The sequence below is a fragment of the Plecotus auritus genome (assembly GCF_963455305.1).
Source record: "Plecotus auritus genome assembly, chromosome: 12".
NCBI lineage: Eukaryota > Metazoa > Chordata > Mammalia > Chiroptera > Vespertilionidae > Plecotus > Plecotus auritus.
The window spans coordinates 19,401,361-19,424,553 of NC_137778.1; the positions used below are offsets into that span (position 1 = coordinate 19,401,361).

A 23,193-nucleotide genomic window follows, 5' to 3' on the forward strand; every position below is an offset into this window, starting at 1 on the left:
AAGCCATATCCCTCACACTAGCCACCCTCTTTGAAATGATGGACTGCCAAGTTGGTCTGTTTACTCTCACAACTATATCTCTCTTTGTTCAAAGCAGCTTTTTAAAAAAAAATTTTAATTATTCTCACAATTGTCCTTATGAAATCTTCATATCAGCTCATAATCCAGCAGCTGTTTGGGCATTCTGCTGTTACTCCTACTCTATATATGTCAATCCAATAAAACCAGGACAGTGAGCATTATTTTAATGATTGGTAGAATGCTTACCAAGACACTTTTGTGAGCAATCCATACTTGCTATTTAATGTAAATGAGGACTGATAGCAGACAGTGATTAAACTGCTCAAGAGGCCAAATGAGACATTGCAAGATGAAATCAGAAAGTCAGGCTATTACTATACAAAATTTCAAATTGAGGCCATAGTGTCTGCCAGAGTCCTAAAAGGCACTTTAGCCTTTCCGATAAGTAGGCTTATGAGTGCAATAATTGACAGTGAGCTGCCTCAGTAGAACTTAATAATGGACTTTACAATATATATTTCCAACTGCCTGTTAGGCTGTCTGGTTGCATTTAATATTTTGCTGCTGTGCAATGGCATAATCTTTACTCTTGTTTTTAAGTTCTGCTATTAAGTTTCTATAGCCACCATAATCCTATTCTGCAAGAAGAATCTTCTGGATATTTGAGTTAATCCTCACAAGAGTTTGCTGGCTACTAAAAAAAAGTTAGGGTCTAATATCAGCTTCTTGCGCTTAAGTGTTAAATGATTAAATCAATAATATTTATACATTTTTTCAGCTCTGCTTCGTCAATGGCAGGGAAGTAATTGGAAAGGATCATTAAATCTCATCTATCAAACAGACTACTATTTAAATGAATAGACTTAGTATCTTACTGGGCAGGCATTCTTACTAAGGGTATTTAATACTTAAGATTGTACTTATAATGCCATCACAAGAGCATTAACACAGTAGCTCCGAGTTGAAACTGATATCCACAGAATGGGAAATGATGACAATTATGTTAACAACTAGTAGCCCTGTGCATGAATCTGTGCACCAGTAGCTCTCTGAGGGGCCTGGTCGCTCTGCGCCTGCTGCCCAGAGGCCCATCCGCGGCCGGGTGTGGAACCCTTGCAATGAAGCAAGCATTCCACCAAGCCGCTCATGCTGCCCGCTCTCAGCAGCCACACCGCCCCCCAGGACTGGGGGACTCCCGCAGGTTGAGAGGAGTGGGTGCCGCCATCTTGTGGCTATGGGTGCCACCATCTTTGTGTAGGAGTGATGGTTAATTTGCATATTACCTTTTGTTAGATAGGATGGGAAGAACTTAAGTGCTATACTAAGTAAACCTGTAACAAGTGTTTGCAACTTTTTTCTTCTTTTTCCCTTGAACAAGATGACAATGAGATTACCCACAAGTTCTTAGAGAACATTAGCCTATAATTCTACAAATTGAGAACAAGACATCGAAACAGTCCATTTCCTTTTAATTATACATTTTGGCACATATGCTGATTATCACAATAGTTTAACTCTTCTTTGTGGGTTTCATTGCAGAACTAAATGCCTCAAAATTAGAACAAGGTCCATTATCACATATTTCTCTTACATTTTTGGATGGTGTATGCTATTATGGAAAGCATACTTATCACTAGAGTATTGCCATATTTCTTCATTTGGGGGTTAGAGTCATCTGCTCTGTTTAGTGACTAAGTCCAGTTATTTTTTTCAAAAACACCTTGGCTATTATTCAAAATAAAAAAGATAAGGGATAAAAAATGTGGTGAGGCAGCTCATTCAACTTCAAACATGTCAGCAGTTTTCCTGCAAATATTTTTCTGAAGGTTTACCTATTATTCCAATTTGAGGAATTATAAATAGGAAGGTAAGAACCTAATGCCAGCCCTAGCTGGTTTGGCTCAGTGGATGGAACGTCGGCCTGCGGACGGAAGGGTCCCTGGTTCGATTCCGGTCAGGGGCATGTACCTTGGGTGCAGGCACATCCCCAGTGGGGAGTGTGCAGGAGGCAGCTGATCGATGTTTCTCTCTCATTGATGTTTCTAACTCTCTATCCCTCTCCCTTCCTCTCTGTAAAAAATTAATATCTTAAAAAAAAAAAGAACCTAATACCAAAGGATATTAGTGTTTATATGGTATGTGAATTTTTTTCTGTATGTTTGAAATCATTGATAAATAGTTAATAAAAAATAAATGATTCTATGTAGTAAATTAGGTAATATTCAATCCTTTGTAGTACAGCTTATAGAAAATTCTTGACTGGTCATCATCTAAGTAAGAATTCAAAATATAAAACAGTGAATATTTAAAGCAAATAAGTGCTACAAGTCATATAGCAGAGATACCCTTTGCTTAATTTAATGGTATAAAGCAGTGGTCGGCAAACTGCAGCTCACGAGCCACATGCGGCTCACAAGCCGCGGTTTGCCGCTCTGTTGACTAATGAGTTTGCCGACCACTGGGATAGGGGCTTAATCACAAGGAACAACAACAGCCTGTAATTATTGGAATCGAGAGTCTAGGTCAGTGGTCGGCAAACACATTAGTCAATAGAGCGGCAAACCGCGGCTTGCGAGCCACATGTGGCTCGTGAGCTGCAGTTTGCCGACCACTAGTATAAAGTAAGTTCTGAAAAACAAAGGAGCAGCCACTACCTGTCATGTCAGCCTTCAGGACTTCTGCCTGCCTAAAAAGGAAAAAGAGAAGAGCAGTTAGAAACAAAGCAGGTGTACCCAGCAGAAATTAACACTACAAGTTCACAGTTAAGTGAGCTCGTCTACTACAATAAGGATGTAAGCAGCTCTATTTGTGGCACTGCAAACAGTCCCTCTGGTTTCGCATCCACAGTAGCACTAGGTCTGGGCAAATTGATGCCATTACTTAAAAGTTTACAGGTCATCATAAACTCTTTTGTTGAGTGCACTTTCTTGCTGTTTGCATATAAATCGGATAGATTTAAGATAACAGTAAAAGGAGATCTACAATTCCAAGAGATTCTGGTCCAGGCTTCCATTGACCAAAAAAAAAGGATCAAAACTTTATACTATATTTTTATATAATGTAATCTGTCCAAGGAAAACTGTAAAAGTAAAAAATTCAAGCACTAACAAAAATGAGAACATGGTATAAAACTCTGACGTAAATGTTAAATCACTCTGAAATCCCAGGGATTTTGATTCCTCAGTTGACGAGTAGAGGTGCTCACTCTATGCAGAGTTCTTTACTAGGTTCTGGAAGAGACACAAGCTAATGACTAAAATAATCTTGCTAAATTGAAATGATGAAAAGAAAGCTAAATGAAAAATATAACCACCCTGGGAGATAGCTACTATGAATTCCCAATCTATAAACAAAGAAACTGAAGCTCTGAAATGTAAAACCATTTGTCCAGCACCACAACCAGCAATTAGGCACAATTAAGTGCAACCTAGTTATTTCTGACACCAAAGTCCAAGTTATTTCTATTTCTTTCAAATTAGAATAAAAATTCTATGACATAAAAAGCTGACATAGACTTATCTAAGTTCAGTTTTGTACTGTCAACTAAACACTAACATTTAAGTCAACTACCTTATCTGAAAACTAGAGGCCTGATGCACAAAATTCGTGCAAAAATAAGCCTTTCTTCCCCTGGCTGCCAGCACCGGCTTCCCTCTGGCACCTGGGACCCAGGCTTCCCTCACAGCCCCAGCTTCGTCCAGAAGGATGTCTGGTCTAATTAGCATATTATGCTTTTATAGGTATCCTATCTAAGAGGGAATATGCTAATTGACCCTCACACCATCACAAAATGGCAGCGCCCACAGCCAATAAGGAGGGAATATGCTAATTGACTGCCCCACCCTCAAAGATGGTGGCGCCCATAGCCACAAGATGGTGGCGCCCAGTCCCCTCAGCCCTGCGGGGGCAGCAGGCGCACAGCAAGGCCGGGCCCACCCCAGGGCAGGCCTGGCCGCTCTGTGCGCCTGCCTCCGGAGTCCCCCAGTCCCCTCAGCCCCCCGGCCGTCCAGGGCCGGCCCGAGATGCAGGTAACCAGGGCCGGCTGAGGCTTGCGCTGCCGGCTGTGGCAACAGCAGTGGTGTGATGGGGCGTCACCTTCCCCTGATCGCTGGGTTGCCTCCTGCCCCTGAGGGCTCCCGGACTGTGAGAGGGGGCAGGCCAGGATGAGGGAACCCCACTCCAATGCATGAATTTTCATGCACCGGGCTTCTAGTCTATTCATCTCTGATAATAAAAGCATAATATGCTAATTAGACTGGACATCCTTCCGGACGACCTTCTAGACCAGCCGTGGGCAAACTATGGCCCGCGGGCTGGATCCGGCCCATTCGGCTGTTCTATCCCGCCCGCGGAGCCGCAAGAGCGGAGGGATTCTCTTGCTCTCCCCTCCGCTCCTTCACCAGCAGCAGTGTTAACATGGCAACGTCGGGAAACACGGCCGCAGCTCCTTCTTCTGAGTGGGCGGATTTATATCCGCCCATTCAGTAGAAGGAACAACCTCTCAATCTTCCAGAGGCTCCTTGTAATGCCCGCGGACACGTCCCCCGACATCACCTGGGAATGTGTAGACACGTTATCGTGGTGATGTAGGGAGACACGCCCCTGGAGAGCACAGTATCAGAGCATTAGCTAAAAAGGAGACCAACAACACTGTTCCCACTGAAGTTGATGTTTTAAAGACCAAAAACCTTTCAACCCAGTCTACATTGCCATCTACATCTACGTCCCGGGCATAATTTGGAAGTTGCACTAAAGAAAATGTTTAATTTACTGTTTACACATTTTGTTCTTTTCTATTTGTTTTAGTTTTAAATTATTTTATTATATTTAAGTTTAATTTGAAAGGCTTTTGTACCTTTCCTTTGTTAGGCAATTTTATTTTGCCTTTGCCATCTTCAATATAAGGTATGTTATTGTGCTATGATTCCTCCATTTTTTGAAGTTTCAAATTATAATAATTAGTGTTTACATTCTTGTTAAAATGTTTGAAATGAATAAAACTACTGAAATAAAAAAAAAAAGACCGTACCCTTTTATGTAATGATGTTTACTTTGAATTTATATTAGTTCACACAAACACTCCATCCATGCTTTTGTTCCAGCCCTCCGGTCCAGTTTAAGAACCCATTGTGGCCCTCGAGTCAAAAAGTTTGCCCACCCCTGTTCTAGACAAAGCCAGACACACATACACACACACATACATATATATATAGAGAGAGAGAGAGAGAGAGAGAGAGAGAGACAGAGAGGGCGCGCGCACGCCAGGGTCCATAATGACCAAGGCTCGATGGAACACTGGAAGTCAGTGCTGGGTCGCCATGGCAACCCAGCACTGACTGCAGCCAGTGCGGGCGCAGCGACCCAGCACTGACTGCTGAGGGGGCTGTGGATCAGGCCCAAAGAGAGGCCTGCAGAGAGAGAGGCAGGGTCTGATCTCCAGCCTCCATGGCAGCTGTTGATCAACCGTTGCCTCTCTCTTTCTCTCCTGGCTTTGGTAGCAGCCACGCCTCTGTTTCTCTCCCAGCCCCTCAGGGGCTGCTGATCAGCCCCACCTCTTTGATCAGGCCCAGAGATAGGCCCAGAGACTCTGACTAGCATAGAAACCGACCAATCAGGACCTAATCTGCGTGATGTGCCAGGAGCCAATGGCTGCCTAGGAGGCGGAGCTTTTGATGCTGACTGGCATAGAAACCGACCAATCAGAACCAAATCTGGATGAAGGGTGAAGGCAGAACCTAAGGTGGGGGCTGAGAGGGGGTTTTAAGGACAACAGCTCTTTGGTATAAGGTGTAAGAAAGCGGTTCAATTTTTTCATGACCGGTTTGGTAGTACAGTGCATATGGCTGGCTATCAGTCCAGATCTAGGGATTGTGTTTTTGTCTGCCAAGCACATCTCCTCCTGCTGAAAAAGGCTCCCCTCCCCATTTAAGCAATCCTATCCTATATAATCTATACTACTAAAAGGGCAATATGCTAATTAGACCGGGTCAACTGGCCATCTTCCCGACGTCCGACTTCCTTCCAGACAAAGCCATGGTGGTGGGGACCGAGGCAGAAGCAGTTGGGGGCGAGATCAGGCTGGCAGGCAGGCAGGAGAGTGGTTAGAAGCCAGCAGTCCCAGATTGCAAGAGGGATGTCCAACCGCTGGTTTAGGCCCGATCCCACAGAGACATCCCCCAAAGAGTCCATGGAGAGGGTGCAGGCTGGGCTGAGGGAACCCCACCCCACCCCCTGTGCACGAATTTTGTGCACCGGGACCCTAGTTAGGAAATAAATATCTAAGTTTCAATCAGAAGAACTACAAGTAAAACTCATTCTAGTACAGTCGTCAGCCTTGGGTGAAATTCCCTTTCACCCTGCATCTATTTTTTGTGAATAAATTTTACTGGAACATAGCCCTGCCCATTAATTTACATACTGTCTATGGCTGCTTTCTACTACAAGGGTAGAATTGAGGAGACAAAGACCACAAGGCCCACCAAGCCTGAAACATTTATCTGGTCCTTCACAGAAAAAAATTTGCCTCTCCTGCTCTAGGGATTACTTGATTTAAAAAAAGTGAAAAGGAAAATACCTGTAAGTTCCCACACCAAATAGTTTTCCTACACAAGGAATCATCAATAGTTTCCTCAGAGTAAAGAAATCTCTTTTTATTAGTTAATATTGTAATCCTGTAGCAAAGAGAACTGTTAAAAAATAGTTTCATGTAACCAGAAAGTTAGTGTTTACAGGCCATGTCATATTTTTTATTAAATGAATTTGCGAATTGTTTTTTGTTTTGTTTTGTTTTTTAAATATATTTTAATTGATGTCAGAGAAGAAGGCGGGGGAGGGGAGGGAGGAAGGGAGGGAGGGAGGGAAACATCAATAATGAGAATCATTAGTTGGCTGCCTCCTACATGCCACTGGGGATTGAGCTCAACCAGGTTAGGTTTATATACCACTAGAGGCCCGGTGCACAATTCATGCACCAGTGGGGTCGGGCCGAAACCAGCTCTCCGACATCCCCCGAGGGGTCTGGGATTTCGAGAGGGCATAGGCCAGGCCAAGGGACCGGGGAGAGATGTGGGAGGTTGGCCACCCGGGGAGTACCGCGGGAGGGCTCCAGGGTGTGTCCGGCCCCTCTTGCTCAGTCCTGATTGGCTGGACCCCAGCAGCAAGCTAACCTACCAAAGTGTCTGCCCCCTGGTGGTCAGTGCACGTTATAGCGAGCAGTTGAGCGGCCTGAGCATTTCATTAGCATATTATGCTTTGATTGTTGAACGGATGACCGGACACTTAGCATATTAGGCTTTTATCATATAGGACTAGAGGCCCGGTGCACAAATTCGTGCACGTGGGTGGGGGGAAGGTGTCCCTCAGCCCACCTGCACCCTCTCCAATCTGGGACCACTCGAGGGATGTCCGACTGCCCGTTTAGGCCCGAGATCAGGCCTAAGCGGGCAGTCAGACATCCCTCTCACAATCCAGGACTGCTGGCTCCCAACTGCTTGCCTGCCTGCCTTCCTGATTGCCCCTAACCGCTTCTGCCTGCCAGCCTGATCACCCCCTAACCACTCCCCTGAGAGCCTGATTGCCCCTAACTGCCCTCCCCTGCAGGCCTGGTCACCCCTAAATGCCCTCCCCTGCAGGCCTGGTCCCCCCCCAACTGCTCTCCCCTGCAGGCCTGGGTCCCCCCCCAACTGCCCTTCCCTGCAGGCCCAGTCACCCCCCAACTTCCCTCCTCTGCCGGCCTGGTCACCCCTAACTGCCCTCCCCTGCAGGCCTGGTCACCCCCAACTTCCCTCCCATGCAGGCCTGGTTGCCCCCAACTTCCCTCCTCTGCCAGCCTGGTCACCCCTAACTGCCCTCCCATGCAGGCCTGGTCCCTCCCAACTGCCCTCCCCTGCTGGCCTGATTGCCCACAACTGCCCTCCCTTGCAGGCCTGGTCCCTCCAAACTGCCCTCCCCTGCTGGCCATCTTGTGGCGGCCATCTTGTGTCCACATGGGGGCAGGATCTTTGACCACATAGGAGCAGCCATCTTGTGTGTTGGAGTGATGGTCAATTTGCATATTACTCTTTTATTAGATAGGATTATGCACTTATTCTTTCTTTTTACTGCGTACCAAATATATCCATTTAGGCAGGTGAGAAAAAGGATTAAACTAAGAATTGTTTATATCACAAGTATTAGTTTTCTTTTTTTACAGTGCATGATATACAAGAAACCAAGTCAACAGATATGTGATCTTATACCAACTTTCATAAAGATTAGCACAAAATTGGTTATTTGATTATATTTTACTTTATAAAGAAAAAAGTACTGCACCTCAATTGACCTACTGGTCTTGTTAAAAACCAATATTGTTAAAGACTAATATTACAATTTATAGCCTATATCCAATGCTTATATAAAGAGGTAAAAGTTTCGCCCTAGCTGGTTTGGCTCAATGGGTAGAGCATCGGCCTGCGGACTGAGGGGTCCTGGGTTCAATTCTGGTCAAGAGCACATGCCCGGGTTGCAGGCTTGATCCCCAGTAGGGGGTGTGCAGGAGGTAGCTGATCAATGATTCTTTCTCCCTATCCCTTCCTCTTTGAAATCAATAAAAAAAAATTTTTTTAAAAAGAGGTAAAAGTTTTAAAATGTTTTCTCTTGGTAGAATTTGTGGCAACTAGAATTCCTTTATATTCTTACTTTAAGCTGAAGGGATCAATAAAGAAAATGAATAAACCAAGGATCTAAGAGTTAAAATCATCATGGCTTCAATAATTTTTAAAATAGCATTATTAAATAGTTATAAAATACTAGAGGCCTGGTGCACAAAATTTTGTACACTGGTAGGGTCCCTAGACCTGGCCGGCAAACAGGGGCCTTCCTTCATTCCGCGCCGTCCCCTGGTGGTCAGCGCACATCACAGCAAGCGATCGAACTCCCGGTCTCCTGGTTGAACTCCCGAAGAGACAATTTGCATATTAGGCTTTTATATATATAGATAAAGCTTTCAAAATACTCAATATATTGTCTCAATTTGTAAACAATATGGGAAATTAAGCACTTATACTAATAAAAAGTCATTAAAAACTAAATAAAATCTGAAACGTTTAGTGATAACCAAATATGTAGAGAGTTAACAATGTGAAACAATACTCTTGGAGACGATATGATCAAGATCTATAAATATACTTAATGCAATCTAATGTACTAGGTACTGAAATAGCTAACACTATGAATAGCACTTACTATCACCAGACACTGTTCTAAGTGCTTTACATAAAGTAATCATTTAATTCACACTGAACTATTATTGCCATCTTATAGCAAAAGAAACGCCAGGAGATAGAGGTTAAATAACATGCCCAAGATCATCAAGTTAGAAAGTATGTAATAGAGATAGCATTTGAACTCAGTTTGGTTCCAAAGGCGAATTCCTAACCATTGTATCACAGTCCCTTTCTTATACTAGATTGTAAGAAAAAAATCTAGAATGTTTGCTAGTAATAGCTCATAGAACTGGAGCTTTCAATAGTTAGCATTTTATAACCATTTTTAAAAATAATGTCACTAGAGGAAAAACACTAAAATTAATGGTTATCTTCTTTGACAAATATCTTGATTATACAGAGCACTTATATAACAATGCAAGGCAACAGGATAATAACATATTAAGACATATATTAAGATTCTCAGTTTAAAAATAGAAGATATTTCCAAATCAGGGGTAGATACAATGGAAGATTCCTCTACCTGAACTCTCAACACCCTTTTCTCCTATGAGATCATAAAAATATAAGCCAACATCCTCTAAACTCACAATTGCTAAGGAAAAGTGAATAATCCTCTTTTGTTTGGGAAAGCAAGCCTAGAGTATTTTTTTTAATTTAATAAAAGCCATGGTTTTATTTCAAGTTAATTTATTTACTTAATTCCATACAGTACTAAGGAGTATTGAGATAATAACAGTAATTCATAATTTATTATCATAAGCATAATAACCTAATCATAACTACTTGTGCTAAAATAACAGGTCAAACATTATCAAGTATGTTCATACACTCAGGTACACAGCATACATAATCTACAGATCTATAAAACATCAATCTCATGGAATTAATCAGAAAAAATAAATTGTGTTGCTGATGTACTGTTGAATTTTTTTTAAAAATATATTTTATTGATATTTTACAGAGAGGAAGGGAGAGGGATAGAGAGTTAGAAACATCGATGAGAGAGAAACATCCATCAGCTGCCTCCTGCACACCTCCTACTGGGGATGTGCCCGCAACTAAGGTACGTGCCCTTGACCGGAATCGAACCCGGGACCTTTCAGTCCGCAGGCTGACACTCTATCCACTGAGCCAAACCGGTTTCGGCTGTACTGTTGAATTTCATAGAAAAGAACATCTAGGGAAAATGTTGCTCCTGAAGGAGCTTTTCTCAGTAAAAGATAATAAAAATACTAACTTGCTTTCTCTCTATGGCACTTTATAGTTTGTCATGAATTTTCTAATCTCCTGACACTCCAATACTCTACAACATTCACTCTATAATCTATATTATTTAAAAACATGTTACTAGTTTAATTAAGGACCTATTCTGGTCTGGAAATCTCAAAGGATGAGAAGGAATTATTCTTCCAGGCAGAGAAAGTAGCACAACAATAAAAGGAGCGGGGGGGGGGGGGGGGGAGCTAGTGAAGCAGGTAGACACAAGGCAGGAGGCTACAGGGGGTGAGCTAGAGAGTCAAGGCAGACAGCAGATTGTAAGGCCTCGCATGACATATTAAGGAGATCAGATTCTGTCTTTCAACTAATACAGTGTTTCCCAACGTGGGACACATACCTCACAGAGGGGCAATTTGATTTTTAAGGGGAGGCAATTCAAGAATGAGTTAAGAGTGAATTGTTTGAATTTCTTATGGTTCTAGGGGCCTCATATACAATAAATATATATTGTGACATATTTATGCATTTCAGTTCTCTATTATGTTTTAAAACTTCATTTGCTATCTTTTCATGTCACTTCATATTATTCTTTTTTAAACAATTTATTTTTATATATATACTAGAGGCCCAGTGCATGTATTCATGCACCAGTGGGGTCCCCCGGCCTGGCCTGGGGGGATCGGGCTGAAAACCGGCAGTCCAACATCCCCCAAGGGGTCCCAGATTGCAAGTGGGTGCAGGCCAGGCTGAGGGACCCCACCCGTGCAGTATGCATATAAGATCTTCGGTTAATCTCTTCCCCCCGCCCCCCTCCCTTCCCTCTGAGATTCATCAGTCTGTTCCATGTTTCCATGCCTGTGCATTGAGTGTCTGTCCCCTGGTGGTCAGTGCGCATCATAGCTAACAGTCAAACAGTTGAATGGTTGGACAGTCGCTTAGGCGCGCGCGCGCGCGTGTGTGTGTGTGTGTGTGTGTGTGTGTGTGTGTGTCTTTTTTTTTATTGATTTCAGAGAGGAAGGGAGAGGGGAGAGAGAGCTAGAAACATCAATGATGAGAGAGAATCACTGATCGGCTGCCACCTGCATATCCCCCACCAGGGATTGAGCCCACAACACTGGCATGCGCCCTTGACTGGAATCAAACCCAGGACCCTTCAGTCTGCACGCCAATGCTCTATCCACTGAGCCAAACCAGCTAGGACAACAATTTCTTAGTGATTTCTTCCTTAGTTCTTCAACTGTCCTTTCGTTCTTTTATTTTACTCTTTCATGGATGCCATGTTCTTTGGAAGCTTGTTTAGACCAAATTGATGGACTTTTAGGCTTCCTCCACATGTCACGGGGGGAGGGGGGGGCGCATCAGGACTTTAGAGATGCTTAGGTGGGGCATGGCCAAAAAAAGGTTGGGAACCACCTAACTAATAGGAAACCAGTACTAAGTTTTAGGCAGGGGCATAGCATTAACAGAATTGCATTTTTAAACGTTTACAACAAGATACATGGAAGATAGATTTTAAAAGGGTTAAGACTAGAAGTAAGGAAGACTACAGATGTATGGAAAACATTCAAAAAAAATCTAGAAATAAAATAAGCAGAAGAAATAGTCTAAAATCATTCCCAGATTGGACAGCTGGTTGTACGAAAAGGTGGAGCTGTGTAAGCAGGCACTTAGAGATGAGTGTCAAGTACAGAGGAGATGGCAAGACTAGAGATACAGTGGTGGGGTGACCAGCACATTGATGGTAAATAAAACCACGGGAGTAAATGTGAATAGCCCAGAAAGGCAGAGGGATGGAGCTAGCTCCCTATCTTTATTGTTAAGGGGCAGATGAAAGAAAGAGCCCATGAAGAACAAGAAGAAACTGTCAAATATATATATGAGGGCAAGAGAAGAGTGGTGTGTGGAAAATAAGATAAAAAGAAGTCAACACAATAAAAGCAGTGGAAAAATACTATAAGGACTGGAAAGTGTTGGATTCCGTGAAATTCGGGTCAACAATAGCATTGCCAGAAAAAACATCAAACTGCAGGGGGCTGAGGAACAAATGGGAGGAGAGAAGTTTAAGTCAATTCTTAAGTTGACTGAAACCAGTACTAAGTTTAAGGAAAGGTTGAAGATAAAAGAAAGTGAGAACAAAATTGATAGAGCATGGATCGGAAGAGATGAAGGACATGAGAATATCCTTAATAAGGCTGGAAGCGAGAACTGGCTTTGAAAAAGAGGCAGAATGAATTAGAGGAAGGTAAGGTTAGACAGAAATGTGCTAGGAGAATTTGGGAATAGTGTGGGGTGGAGAAATGTCCTACATGTGTCGCTATCATGGTATCAACTCCTAGGAACAACTATCAATTCTCACTTAAAAGCCACATCTCTGAGATCAAGCACCTTCACACATCCTGTCATTATCACTGATACTAGCTACTGGGACAAGTTACTACTCACCGTGTGGTTAGAGAGGGCTTCTCTAGCACACTAGGAGGCCTGACTGCATCCATGCTGACAAACAGAACCAAGAGCTGATGCTCCCTACACTCAAATGAACTGCTACACGTGTAACCCAAAATGTAGGAAGGATAATCTACAAGATGAAGCACATGTCCTTAGGCTTATCATAAATATTTAGACATACATAAATACAAAGATTTCTTAAATTTAATTTAGTAAATGGTTTGAAAACTTCCTTGGAGTATAAGATACAAATACTCATGAGAAAGTAAACATATGCCAAAGTTCTTAATGAAATCACATAAGTAAAAAAAAATGTCTTTAGCACTTCCCACTCCCATTTTGGCTAATACCAAATGCTTCAGAAAGTCTCTAATTCTTCTATTAGTGTTCAAACAAGAGTACTTTAGAATAAGAATACTTTAAAATACATCCATCTCTAAAAGGAACACAAACATGTAGAAACCCTTATAATTTTTATCCTACCTAATATTACTTGATTTCAGATGCTCCTCTGATTTCAAGTTTCCGGTCCTCATCTGGGACTTAAATGAAACGTTTCCTCCCACTATCTGCAAGAACATCCAATTTCTCATAAGGTAGAATGGTTTTAAGACATTCTAGATAGAGGAGAGGAAAATATGAGTTAACCCATAATAACAGAGAACTACATGATGTAAATTAAATTATTTTCTCTTTATTTGAAATAATTTCATGTCAAAGGTAAAGAAAGAATATCAAAGCTTTTTTCTTTTTTAAATTTAGTTTCTTAGAAAACACATTTTTAAATTGTTTTGTGTATTTCTAGCATTTTGGTTTTAGATAAAAATGTGATCCTAATCTCCCTCTCTGTCTGAAGCAGAGTGATCTCTACAGAACGGATACCAGTTACTCAGCAGGGTTCTTGTAGTACACCAAGGTGAGAGTGCCCTGTGGAACACAGGAGCAGATGGTTGGTCCAAACAGGACTGCTTACTGAAGGAAAAACATGTAAAGCAATCAAACCACAGCTTTAATTACTTTAAAAAAACCCACAACAACATGTAAAGCAATTATAGATGTTACGATAATTGCTGGTAATGGCAGATTTTTATATTTTCATTCACTGAACAATGATTTGGTAATTTCTATGAGCTAGATACACTAATAATCAATTATAGAATAAAAGACAAAGTTATTCATACTTTTAAAACAATAAACACTAGTCTTGAGAAATTTCAAGCATACAAGAGGTTTATGTGGATTTTATCTCCATACTTCCAAAGCATGTATCCGATTGCCTGTGACTTCAGTTGTACTTTAGTGAAAGACTGACAGAAAATAACTCATGACAAAACCCAAGCTCTTTAACAGAACATATAAGGTCCCACAACTCCCCACTTTATACTTTATGACCCAATAAAACTAAATTAGTTTTTTAGTTCCTTGCTCTTTTGCCCCTAAGTGTCTTATTCATGCTTTTTCACTCAACCTGCCCTCTTCCCTTCCTGTCAGATTAACCCCTTCTTATAAGACTCAGCAACTTCAGTAAGGGAGGGGCCTTGGCTTAGCCAAGCACTCCCAGTGCATCTTAATGCCCACTTCTATTACTGTATGCACTATAATGAAGTTACTTGTTTACTTACACATTTCCTCCTCTAGAGACTGTCCCATTCAACCTTGTATATTCAGTGCCTAACAGCACCTCCCAGACCACAAGTTGCTCAAATAAGCTTATATTAATTTGGACTAAACAGTATCTAAAGGCTAAGACCCTAAAAATTCAAGGTTTCTCAAACTGACAATCATTTCAAAGGCCTTCCAGAAAAAGTTTAAAAGATTTTTCATCTGATAACTAGGAATACTTTTTCTTAAAAATATGATTTTATTGATTTTAGAAAGGAAGAGAGTAGGAGAGAGAGAAAAACATCAATGAGAGGGAAACATCAATAGCGACGGGCTGCCTCCTGTACCCTCCCTCCTGGGGATCTAGCTGACAACCTAGGCATATGCCCTGACTAGGAATCAAACCTGTGACCTCTTAGTGCATGGATCAAGGCTCAAACACTGAGCCACACTGGCTGGGCAACATACTTCTTTTTAAGTTCAGAAAATCTACCATTTCATACAGTCAATTAAAGAAGTCCACGATCATTTACTTGGCTCTCTTAATCAGATTTTGTTTTCTTCACATTGGGATCTACCTAGTATATACAGTATATTATATAATCCTACAGAAATACAAAACCTGAAACCTCAAACAGAACATGGGTAAGTCCAAAAACCTATGTGAGTTAGATTAAGCTATCAACAACTGAAAGACTATTTCTCTTCAACTAAAATTTCACATTAGATGAAGTATGCCAGAATAATGGTTTTCAACCCTACTAGACCCAATACTTTTTTAAAAAGCATTCTTTGCAACAATCACTGTATCTTCCAAAAATAAATAAGATAATATAATCCAGTTATATAACACATTAAAAATAAATAATTAAATGCCTTACAGGTAATAGATTACTACAGGTGATTGGAAGCCAATCCAGAACCTATATGGCAGAGGTCTAGAGCATAAACATTAAGAAGCCCTTTAGACCAGCGGTCGCCAACCAGTGATCCGTGGACCACTGTTGGTCCGTGAGGTCCAGAAGGTTGGCGACTGTTGGTTTAAGGATACCTTTGGAGCAGCAGTCGCCAACCAGTGGTCCAGTCGCCAATCGGTGGTCCGCAGACCACTGGTGGTCCGTGAGGTCCGAAAGATTGGTGACCACTGCTTTAGACAACAAGCAGGTCAAAATGATTCCTAAAAATATTTTTTATAAAATAACATACCAAACAATTTTAAATAAAGGATATTAACTCATGATTCCCTTTCAAAGTTTCACAAAAGTTTATATTAACGGTTATATCTGTAGGGCTACAAAATCAGGATATACTGCACACATCCCCCGAACGCAACACACAAACAATTAAATCCTCACACAAAAGAAAGCAATTCCCTGTTAGCATTTAAAATGAGAGAGAATTACTCATGGTGACACATTTCTGAGTGCTGCTATCCCTTGTAGCTAACTTCACACCAGCTGCCAAAAATAGTGGAGAGGAAAGACTAATTGTTATTACAGGTATGAAGAAACAGTGAAGGTAACAAACAGGAAAGCAGAAAGCTGGAAGGTTATTTTATTAGCTTGGTACTGCATTATGTCACTTTTAAACTCACTTTACAGAACATGGCCATAATTCTCAGATTCCAAATTATTTTCTTATTTCCATCTTACCTTACTTGGGAATCTGTGAGCCCGAAATAAATAACCTCAAGAAACTGTGTCCACATTTTGGTCTAAAGCCAAAGAAAGTAACTCCTGCCTTACCAAGAAAAGCACTTACTTCAACGGGGTTCTTGTATGAAGATGAACATGTACGTTAGTCACTCAGTCTGGCCCCCATCATTTCTCACTGGAACCTCCTAATTAATCACCTCTTTCAACTCACTAGTGTGGTCTTTCTTCCTCTGATTCCAATATACTAGAAGACTTAAACAGAAGCAGTGGGACTAATGGGGATGAGGTTGTAGTCAAAATGGAATGGTTGCAAGTAAGGTTTTAGAGGTAGAAGAATCCTGAAGAATGACAAGGTCTAAGATATGATATGGGCATATGTGAAGGTCATTGTATTACAGAGAAAGTTAAGAGATAAAGGAACCGAAAAAAGGAGAGCCACATTTTCAAATAAGTGTCCCAAAAAAGTATCAGTTTTGTGAGATGTGACATAACTTTCAGAAAACACTAAACTTTCCCTCTTGAAAGTTTCATAATCACATTAGCATATTACAAACTATAAGAAGCCCTAAATAAGAATCCAGTTTAACCCAGGATTCTTAAATTTCTTTTGCCATGACAATATGGAGAATCCCAACATCTATGAATTTCTCAGAGAATTAATGCTCAGTAGAAAGCATTCTGAGAAATGCTAGACAAATAAAAACATCATTGAATCTGCCTAAATAAATAAATAAATAAAAAGTGAGATGCAAGAAACCTTCAGTACTAGTGGGAATATAAGGATACAGGTACTTTTAAATAGGGCTAAGGCCAGAATAAACAGTATGAATTTTCTGCAACATCTACCATATTAGTTCCCTACTGTTGATGTAACCGATTACCACAAATTCAGTGGCTTAAAACAACACAAATTTATTAACTTACAGGTCTGAAAGTCAAAAGTCCCAGTGAGGTCAAATCAAGGTGTCACCATGACTGTTTTGCTTTCAGGAGGCTCTAGGGAAGAATTTGTTTTTACTTTTGTCTGGTTCTCGAGGATGTGTGCATTCCTTGGCTTGTGACACCCTTCTGCCTCCCTTTTCCACACTTAAAGGATACTTGTGATTACACTGGGCCTACCAAATAATCCATGATAACCTCTTTATTTTATACTCAGCTGATTAGCAACCTTAATCCCCCCTTGCCAAGTAACATAATAGATTATTAGAGTCTGGGGATCAAAATGTAGACATCTTTTGGGGGTATGGGAAGCACATTATTCTGCCTACCACACTTAATGGAAGTATTTTTAAACGTACATACCCTGTCATTCAAGTGTACGTAAGGATATGTGTGTACAAGAATGTTCATTATAGCATTTTCATAATAATGAACCAGTTCTATGTCAGCACTTGAAATTTAAAAAAATTAACTTTTAAGAAATATGCTTTTTAATACATGAATTTGAAACCACTAATTGTGAGCTATCTAAATTACATACATTATTCTACTTGACAGTGCCAATGGCAAACACAGATAACAAAACAGAAAGTTCATTTTTAAGAGCACTGTCCAAATGTGTGCAGTGGTCAAAAAGGGAGCAGATTAAAGCCAATCCTTCCAGCAGGACATGTACAGTGTCCATGAAAAATAAAAGTAAAGCCAATCCCAACTCTGCCACTAATTAGGTACATTATCAATTTCCTTCTCTACAAAATGCCAATCCAGTTACATAAGGTTACTGTACAGGAGAGCTATGAAGAAAATTACATAAAAATGTTTGAAAAGTATAAAGTACTAGTAAGAAGTAAAATGGTACCCTTGAAGAATAAAGTAGATCACTTCACAGTAAAGATCCTTCCACCACCCTATAGCTATTTAAGGCACAACTGCTCCCACCCAATTTAAAGGATACATTAACAAGTTCATAAGTTAAATACTGACACATGCAGAAATGCAGAAAATGAATACAATGCATAAATCAGGCTCTTTACCAATGTTGGACTATGTTAAGTTTTATATATGCATCTTCTCAAGTAATTTTCCCAATAATTCTATCATTGTCGGTTTATAGATAGGAAAATACAGAGCAGAGGTTCAAGGTCACATTGCTATACAGTGCTGAAATCTGAACTTGGAACAACCTAATTACAAATTAAGCCAATTTTAACTCAAAGGCCTTGCTCATCCAATTCACTAAAACATGCTGCTTTGCTAGGAAACCATCTAAATTATATATATTACACTACTTGACAGCATCACTTTAATTATCTTATTACAGATATCTCATCACTACATAGTATCTCAAAGAAAATTTGGTTAGGTTGGCACCTGATTAAAATCAAACTACATAAATAATGGATGACCTTTCTAAGAGGCATTATTAGTAAAGCACATTCTAATATACAGTAGCCTAACAAATACAGTAGTAAAATACTAAGCCATGGAGAAAAAAAGATTCAACTTATGTGGTTGGTGAACCAATGGAGTTTTCAGAAAACAGATTGAGGATATTAACACACCAATACAGCAGTTCTTTAAATATAGATTTTAGAATCATGCATTTCACTTAAAACAGACACTACAGAAGAAAAAAAATGTCATCAAGAACTGTGAAAATGTTAATCATCAAAAAGGGTCTGAAATTTTTTATGAGACTTTAAAAGTTAAATCCAAAAAGACTTTACTTAATGTCTTTCCCCCCTTATCTCACCTCTACCTCCATTCCATGTCTAATCTCAACTGGTGAGGATTCTATAAAGTAAGTCCTACCAATTCAAAGATATTTTCAGAATTACATGTATTTACTAAAACTCTCATCTCCTACATAATCTATACTAATAATAGCCTAGGTCAGTGGTTCTCAACCTTTCCTTTTAATACAGTGCCTCATGTTGTGGTGACCCCCAACCATAAAATTATTTTTGTTGCTACTTCATAACTGTAATTTTGCTACTATTAATGAATCGTAATGTAAATATCTGTGTTTTCCGATGGTCTTAGGCGACCCTGCTAGCGGTTCTCAACCTGTGGGTCGCAACCCACAGGTTGAGAACCACTGCTGTAGAGCCTAAGACCATTAGGCAAAATTACAGTTATGAAGTAGCAACGAAAATAATTTTATGGTTGGGGGTCACCACAACATGAGGAACTGTATTAAAGGGTCATGGCATTAGAAAGGTTGAGAACCACTGGCCTAGGTGGTCATCATGCCCTGACGCCGTGATGCCCTCATGCCATCACAAGATGGCTGCGTGCACAGCAGAGGCAGGTCCCAGCGGACAGTCCCCACCCCCTCGCACGGAGGAGACAGGTCCTGCAGCTCCACGTACCGCAGAAGCGGGACCCCCCGGCTCAGCCTACCTCTTTGGGGCACTCCATCGAGGAGCCCCAGATGGGTGGGCAGGGCCTACCACCTCTTTGGGGCGATCCATCGCGGGGCTCCCACACTGTGAGAGGGCACAGGCTAGGCTGGGGGAACCCCCTGCCCTGAGTGCATGAATTTTGTGCACCGGGCCTCTAGTAATTTAATAATGTTCCAAATAACTAAGTTTTGCCAAAGATGAAGGTACTTTCAAAGATAAGGTAAGGAAATTTAAATCTTTATATGCTTCCAAGGAAGTACTGCAGGCATTACATACATATCTTTCTTTTGTTCCTCCCTATTCCAATAGGAACATGTACAATCAACATCAGCCATTCAAACATCAATTGCTCCCATAAGATTAATGACCAGGTTTGTAGAAAGAACCTTAGACTCCCAAAGGAAACACAGGATGAGAGAATGACTAATCAAAATCTCTTTAATTTATGACATAACCTGACTGCCAGTCTGATCTAATCATGATGTTTACATCAAGAGAATTATCATTCCTAATACCAAACCTTTTAGAGTTCCTCAAATGCACTGCTCCAAGCATTTACTCATTTTGTTTCCCTGCTTACTATAGTCTTCCCTTCTGTCTTCATCTAGCTAATTCTACCCATCCTTTAAGACTGAGCGAGGGGTTCAACTTCAGAAGCTTTCTTTGCACTCCCCAGACAGAAGTTCCACTTCCCTCAGTAAAGTCACGGCATCTCTTAAGTGAAATAAAATGAAAACGTTTAACATAGTAGTTGCCTCATTATATTGAATTTGAAATACATGTACAACATCCATTTCCCCCAGGAACAAAAATCTGTTTATTTGTTTTTATATTCTCAGAGCCTAGCACTAGTATCTCTAAGTATTCCGTGTTTTACAAAAATTAAAGCATAAAAACTTCATTCAATACCTATTATGTACATTGTGTACTTAAAGAATGCTGAGACATGGTCTCTACCACACTCAGTCTAGCTGTAGAGATAATCCACTTATATATAAAAAAAAGAGATCATTACAAACTTAGAAATTTTAAGTACCAAATGACTAAGAGACAGAAAATACTACAAAGTTCAAAGAATACAGAAATCACTGGTGTGCACAAGAAGTCTTCAAAGAAAATGAAGCTAAAGTAAGATACAGGAGGATGGTACTCTACAGGGGAAATGGCCTGGGAAGTGATATTAAGGAGGAATGGATAAACCAGGCTCAAAAGACAATGAAGAGATTCTGCAGGACTCTAATCAAACCACCTCCCCCTTTCGACACCCATAAAGTCTTCAGAACTCCCACTTCCACATCTGTACTCTGTCCATAACCTATCTTTTCTAATGAAAACTTAGAAAGGCCTGGCCAGAATGTATTACATGGGAGTGAATGAATTTTTTAAAAATGTACTTGGAATAAAGGAACCATGAGATGTTCCTCTTGCATGAAATATCAATTTGCCCAGTATCTACTTTTAAAAGTCCATCCACCCTAACCGGTTTGGCTCAGTGGATAGAGTGTCGGCCTGTGGACTGAAGGGTCCCAGGTTCCATTCCATTCAAGGGCATGTACCTTGGTTGCGGGCACATCCCCAGTAGGGGGTGTGCAGGAGGCAGCTGATCGATGTTTCTCTCTCATCGATGTTTCTAACTCTCTATCCCTCTCCCTCCTCTCTGTAAAAAATCAATAAAATACGTGTTTTAAAAAAATAAAAGTCCATCCATCTTTCAAAACCCAGATCAAATCTCACCTCCTCCAAAATACCTCACTTTCTCATCCACCTCTACCTCTATTGGAAGTTCTTCTTCCCTATACTTACACAGTACTTCTGTTCCTCTAACATAGCACTTACCAGTTCATCTGCTCTTAGTGACTTAAACGTCTTCCTCTGGTATCTCTGACTTTCCCAAAGGCGAAACCCCTATAATTGTGCTTCCCACATAGTAACTATTCAATGATTTCCCATAATATAAAACAGAGATTAAAAAATACACTTAAACATGTACAAGTTTTTATGGGTAAAGTCTAAACATGGTAACTAGCCTATTACTCCTAAGAGAAAACAGTAAAGAGAAGTCTAAGAAGTAATCTGTGGCTTAAAGGAGGTGAAAAAAAAAAATAAATCTATGCTGTGCATATATATCTTCCTAAATCAGTGGTTCTCAACTGGAAATGAATCTGCACCCACAGGGAACATTGGGCAATGTGTAGAAACATTTTGGGTTGCCACAAATAGAGGAGAATGATACTGGCATCTAGAGGGTAGATGCCAGGGATGCTGCTAAATAAAATCATACGACACACAGCACTGCTCCCCACAACAAAGAATTGGCCCAAAATGCCAGTATGTGTCAAGGTTAAGAAACCCTGTTATAAATGAAGCAAAGAAGAAGAAAAAAGACTTGGAACAAAATTGCTACGTGGTCTACCTGAGACTCCTAAAATTTTCTTAAACAATTAGTAGTCACCTACTATTCCCACTGAGCGAAAATTGGGTCTAAGGGAGATTCAGTGAAAACAACCTTCCTACTCAGCTCCACTTACATGCTAACAAGAAAGGAGTTGGTTACAAGTTCTCACTTACTCTGTGACATGTTTGCCAAAACTCCATCCCTGTGTTTTTCTATAACTGCTGATTACCCACATACAGAGCAATCTATTATTTGAAAGACATCTCCTTAAAAATTTATTCTCTAAACATGAGCAATCACCTAAACTTTCAGGTACTCATTCATGCAACCAATTAAAAAAATAAATGGCCCTAGCTGGTTTGGCTCAGTGGATAGAGCATCAGCGTGAAGATTAAGGGTCCCAGGTTTGATTCCAGTCAAGGGCACATGCCTGGGTTGCAGGCTCAATCCTGGGGGTGGGGGGTGGGGGGGTGTGGGGGGGGCATGCAGGAGGCAGCAGATCAATGATTCTCTCTCATTATTGATGTTTCTATCTCTCTCCCTCTCCCTTCCTCTCTGAAGTAAATAAAAAATAAATAAAATAAAATAAAATAATAAAATAAAATAAAGGCTAGCCAGGTTTAGAGCTGTAGTTGGAGGCTGTTTATAATATTTCTCCACTATAAAACAAACTAGTCCTTTTAAAGTTTCAACCACTCTCCATCGCAAAAATGCCTCATGAAAAACTACATAATGTATCCAGAGCCGAAACCGGTTTGGCTCAGTGGATAGAGCGTTGGCCTGCGGACTGAAGGGTCCCGGGTTCGATTCCGGTCAGGGGCACGTGCCTTGGTTGCGGGCACATCCCCAGTGGGAGGTGTGCAGGAGGCAGCTGATCGATGTTTCTCTCTCATCGATGTTTCTAAAACTCTATCCCTCTCCCTTCCTCTCTGTAAAATATCAATAAAATATATTTTTTAAAAAAATAATGTATCCAGAGCTCACTATATATCTTAAAAAACAAAACAAAAACTCAGCAATAGTTTCACCTCCATGAAGGTAAACTGTAACAGCTGAAGGATAGCAGTGAAACATACACTAGGACAGGAAGTATACATTTTGAGTCCAACTGAAACCACAAGGGAAGCAGAAATTAACTGCCAAAATAATTTAGCCAGTCAATATTCAAGCAGGTAAAATTCTATTAATACCATTATAACAAAAAATAGATTTAAAAGCCTCATGAGAGTTTTTTTTTTTTCCTTCAAACAATTTTACCATGTTTGATAAATCAGCCATGTTGGGCTGATTTTCTGGGACCAAAG

General features: G+C 40.6%; 1 protein-coding gene across 7 annotated transcripts in view; it reads right to left on the minus strand.

The window, feature by feature from the left end:
• Positions 1–23,193, minus strand: part of SMG7 (SMG7 nonsense mediated mRNA decay factor) — a 60,608-nt gene that overhangs the window by 32,243 nt on the left and 5,172 nt on the right. For 5 of the 7 annotated variants that reach the window (XM_080647454.1, XM_080647458.1, XM_080647457.1 and 2 more), the window contains exon 2: positions 2,676–2,707. The exons of the other annotated variants lie outside the window; for them this stretch is intronic. In XM_080647454.1, the coding sequence (XP_080503580.1) occupies positions 2,676–2,707 (32 nt within the window). The remainder of the gene's footprint in view (positions 1–2,675; positions 2,708–23,193) is intronic. 7 annotated transcript variants of the gene reach the window in all.